At 57.1% G+C, this 4,448-nt stretch overlaps 1 protein-coding gene across 1 annotated transcript in view; it reads right to left on the minus strand.

Annotated features, from left to right (window-relative positions):
- The window catches only part of ARHGAP44 (Rho GTPase activating protein 44), a 16,905-nt gene that overhangs the window by 10,886 nt on the left and 1,571 nt on the right, over nt 1-4,448 (minus strand). Inside the window, exons 3-7 of the mRNA XM_009880020.1 lie at nt 2,776-2,880; nt 2,609-2,685; nt 1,996-2,107; nt 1,031-1,107; nt 89-206 (exon numbers count right to left, since the gene is read on the minus strand). Of these exons, the coding sequence (XP_009878322.1) occupies nt 89-206; nt 1,031-1,107; nt 1,996-2,107; nt 2,609-2,685; nt 2,776-2,880 (489 nt within the window). The remainder of the gene's footprint in view (nt 1-88; nt 207-1,030; nt 1,108-1,995; nt 2,108-2,608; nt 2,686-2,775; nt 2,881-4,448) is intronic.

Here is a 4,448-nt window from a genome sequence, read left to right on the forward strand (position 1 = left end):
AGGAGAGGCTGCGGGTTTTCTCCTGTGCCCGGGATGCCGAGGTCCCCCCACCCCAGCAAGGAGCGATCCCCCCAGGTCTCCCGGGTACCCTGCAAATCTCCACTCTGTTGGCCGCCTCCTCCATCTCCTCCCTGAGAGCGTCGGCTTTGGCGCCCGAGGGCTGCAGGTTGCTGGTCAGACCCGAGGACTTCACCGATTGCTGCCACCTGCGGAGAGAGGGCAAAGCTGTCACAGGGGGGGACAGGGACTCACGCGGAGCGGTGACCAGATCCCGGCAGATTTGGAGAGCAGCCCAGGGAACCCCCTTGGCCAAAGCCACCGCTGTCCCCAAGGCTGAGCGCCACGGAGATGGTCCTAACCCAGGCTGGGATGCAGCATCCGCTCCCAACCCCAAATATCTCCAGTCCCCAAAACTGTGCACACTGGGCTTTAATTAAGCAATTACTTTCAGCAGAACGAGCTCCATCCAGGTGGGAGGAGAGAGGCAGGCGATGGGAGAGCCTGGACATGACTTTGGGGACTTCAGACACCTCCCAGACCTCTCCCTGGGGCATGCTGTGACATTGTGTAGGGTTTGGCCACCCCTAAATGGTTGCAAACAGCCCCAGGGAAAGCCCAAGGCGCAGCCCACCATGTCCCAGTGCAGCATCTGGGACGTGGGACAATCCCAAAGGACATCCCACATCCACTGCAGTGCTACTCTACAGCAGCAGGAGCACTTGGCTCTGTGCCATCAGGTAAGAACCCACCAAGATAGGGAAAAGAGTGAAAAAAGAAGGGTTTGTGCCAGAAAAAAAACACTCTTTTCCGCAGAGGACAAGCAAGGAAAAGGGATCCATGGATTCTGCAGACGAGAGCAGAAATCTTGGCTCGTTGCAGAGTTTGACCTCATGACACACGGTGACACGGTCGAGACTTATTGTCCCGGAGGAGCCGCGGTACCGGGGCTCTGGGATGTGTCCTCCCTGGTGCTACCCACCCCTTGGGATTTTTTATTTTTTTATAAAGCAGCTTTGAAGCTGTTCCCTACCGCGTCCTGGAGGAGTCCATGTCCAGCACGAGCTTTGCCAAGTGCTTCCTCTGTTTTTGGATATTCGGGATTTCCACCTGCAGCGACACAGAGGAACGGGAGGAGATAAACACCCCCGGAGAGGCGTCGGGGGTAGGTCCCACCTGACTGCGACGCTGGGCGTCTGGGCTGCTCCAAGCTGGGCAGATAAGGATGCAGCTCCTTATTTAAACATCATTAGGGAGATGGCACAGCTCGTCCCTCCTCCGTGTCCCCACCGGGGCTGTGCCACCCCCCGCCAGCTCCAACGGATGCCACCGCATCCCTGAGAGGAGCATCCCTGGGGGATCACAGCCTCCTGCACTGGGGAGCCGGCTGAAGGCAGGAAAAGGGGTTTTGGGGATGGCAATGGAAAGCCTCCCAGGCACAGACACCCTTTGCCGAGGGATTTGGCAAAAGAAAGCTGTGGTGCGGCGCTGCTCGCCCATCCCAGTAACACCAGCAGTGTGATAAAGCTCTTGCCATCTCTGCCCAGGGAAGATAAAATCAGAACCGAGCCCGGGACATTTTGCAAGACGTAAAAGGGAAGAAAAAAGCATTGGGTAAAATTGAAAAACAAAGTTGGCAGCAGGGGAGAAAAGGAAGGGAAAGAAAATATCCCAAACAACAGCAGTATGGGTTCGGAGCTTGGAAAAACGGGTCAGAAATAAGAATGTTAACGCCTCTGCCTTCAGGAGAGGCAGAGACGAGCAAGAGCAGGGAAAGCAGGAGCCCGGTAGGGACCACCGCCCCAGAGCCAGCCCAGCTGAACGTGCAAATACTGCCTGCCAATTAAAGCAATTAGCGAACATCTCAAAGCGGGAAGGTCTCTCGCAGGGGGTGGGAACCATATCTGCCGCCGAAGCGATGAAACCCAGCCTTGTTTTGGATGCGAGACCCCGGCAGGGTGACACCCGGACCCGAGGACGTCCCCACCAACCGCTCACCTCGGCCAGCACGAAGAGGGGCTCGATGACGTCCCTCTCCACCTGCAGCTCGAAGTGGATGAGCTCCTGAGCCAGTTTGTCCTCCGCCTCCCCGCACAGCCGCAGCATCTTCCTGCAAAGGCAGCGGCAGGGCTGGGTACCACGGGGGCTGGGTGTGTGTGTGGGGGGGCGGTGATGGGCACCCAAAGCCCCTGGGGGTTGCGGGTCTCGGCAGCGGTGTGGGACAGCCCTTCCTTGGCAGAGGGCTGGAGGGAAGGCAGCAGCCCGAGAAGCGTTAGGAAAATCTTATTCCCTGGCTATTGTATCAATTATAGTTTGAAATTGTATGGACTGTCTTAAGATATCTCTCTCTAGATATAGATATAGATACAGATATAGATGTAGATATAGTTTACAGCGTATACTGCACGACTAAAGGGCCCCAGCCCACCATAAGGAGGAGAAGAATAAAGGAAAACCCCGGCCCACCGAGCTCACGTGAGCATCCCAGCCCCTCCGACACCGCTGTGAAACACCCCCCGTTATCCGGCAGCCCAGAGAAGGAACCGCAGCAATTCCTGGCCGTGGCATCATCCCGTCAGCGGCAGAGGACCGAGGGAGACCCCCCCCTTACCCCAGCAGGGAGTCGTCACCCAGCACAGCTGATCCCTCCATCAAGCACTGCGCCAGTGTCGTCAGCGGCAGCTTCTTCTGCAAAGAGAGAGGGGCTGAGTTTCCCACCCCGCCACCGCCGGCGCCGGCAGCCCGCCCGGCATCCTCTGAGCCCCGCCACAGCCTCACCGAGCGCTTGTCGGCGTCCACGCCCTGCTGGCCCTGCAGACATGCCGTCAGCTTCTTGTGGGTGCTGTGGGAGACCTGCTTCACCAGCTCCAGGCGCTTCTCCACCTGCGGATGCAGCGGAGCCCATCACCGGGGTATCCCGCCTGGTCCCGCACCCGCCGCCGAGGGACAGAAGGGACTTCTTCTATTTCAATCACAGTCATTTTAATTGCTGCCACAGCGGATCCAACAGCTGCAGAGCCCAACCCCTTCCCAGGGCAGGGATGATTTAAACGGGAGGAGGTTTCACCCAGTTGGTGGTGCCCCATCTGAACCCCTCCCCGAGCGAAGCTGGGGACCGCATCCAGCGCAGCCTCCAAAGCCCTCGTGTCCCGGGGCGAGGGCAGGAGGTGTCTGTCCCCAGCCGAGCCCTGCCACAAACCGAACCGGCCGCAGCTCCAACCCAGGGCTGCAAATTGCCTTATTTGCCTCCGTATTGATTAAACTAAGAATTTCATCCCGAAACTCAGCGAGGTGAGGCACTAAATGTAAGCAAACAAGCTCTGCTGAAAACCATAGCTGAGAGACTCAGGGAAAACATGGGAACCTCGAAACCTTGGGAAACAATCTGGAAAAAAAAAAAAAAATCTGGGAAAAACAAACTACTCCCTGCCCTGGGGAAGGGGGAGAAGAGCTGAGCTTCTCCAGTGTGCTGGTCCTCCAGGCTGGAGGCATCTCATGGGAGCCACCACAGGGGTGGCAGAGGATGCTCTGCCTCAGCCACGCACCCAAGATCTACTATTTTTATATATAACTATTATTTTTCTAATATATATAATATATATTGTATATATTGGTTTTATCTCTATATATGTAATATATATAATGATATATTTTTTATATATATATTATTTTTCACAGAGTCATGGGATGGTCAGGGTTGGAAGGGACCTCTGGAGCTCCTCTGCCACTGCTCTGCCGCCCTCACAGCAGAGAAGGCCCTCCTCAGGTGGAGATGGAACTGCCTGTGGTCACGTTTGTGCCCGTTCCCTCTTGTCCTGTCACTGGGCACCGCTGGAAACATCTGTTCCCATCCCCCCGGCACATTTTATCTATCTATATATATACGTCTGTGTATATGTTGCAAGGAAGGGGTACGATGTGCAGAAGCGCACATATATGGGCGCACACTCACACACGTGAGCCGAACCGATAGATAGGACACCCGAAAGGGTTTGGGTTCCCACCGTCCCTGGAGAGAGACCCCCTGCGCCCACGCCTGACTCTCCGGCAGCCGCCCAGGCGAGGAAGCACCGACCACCCTCCCCGCAAAACCATCCGCCTCTCCAAAAGGGGTAAAAAAATCTCCCGTGCAGCGCTGCCGAAGCCCAGCCTGCCCTCACCCGTGCCAGCGCGGATGTCCACTAGCACCGGGGTGTCACCGGGTGACTGTAAGGACAGGGTCTGGCTCCCAGTGCTAAGGGGCCACAGAGACCTCCGAGCTCGCACGGAGAAACGCCAAAAATTAAAATAGAAAGAAAAAAGGTTCATTACTGATGTTCCCGCCGGCTGCTGGCGGCAGGCAGCACTCAGCTCCTCTCTGCACCATCCCACCGGGGCTGCCCACCCCTGGGGACAGTGGGGACCTGTCACCGCTGCGCCCTGCCCCATCCCCGCCACTGGGGCGAAGGAGG

The sequence above is a fragment of the Charadrius vociferus genome, unplaced genomic scaffold (assembly GCF_000708025.1).
Source record: "Charadrius vociferus isolate BGI_N301 unplaced genomic scaffold, ASM70802v2 scaffold532, whole genome shotgun sequence".
Classification (NCBI taxonomy): domain Eukaryota; kingdom Metazoa; phylum Chordata; class Aves; order Charadriiformes; family Charadriidae; genus Charadrius; species Charadrius vociferus.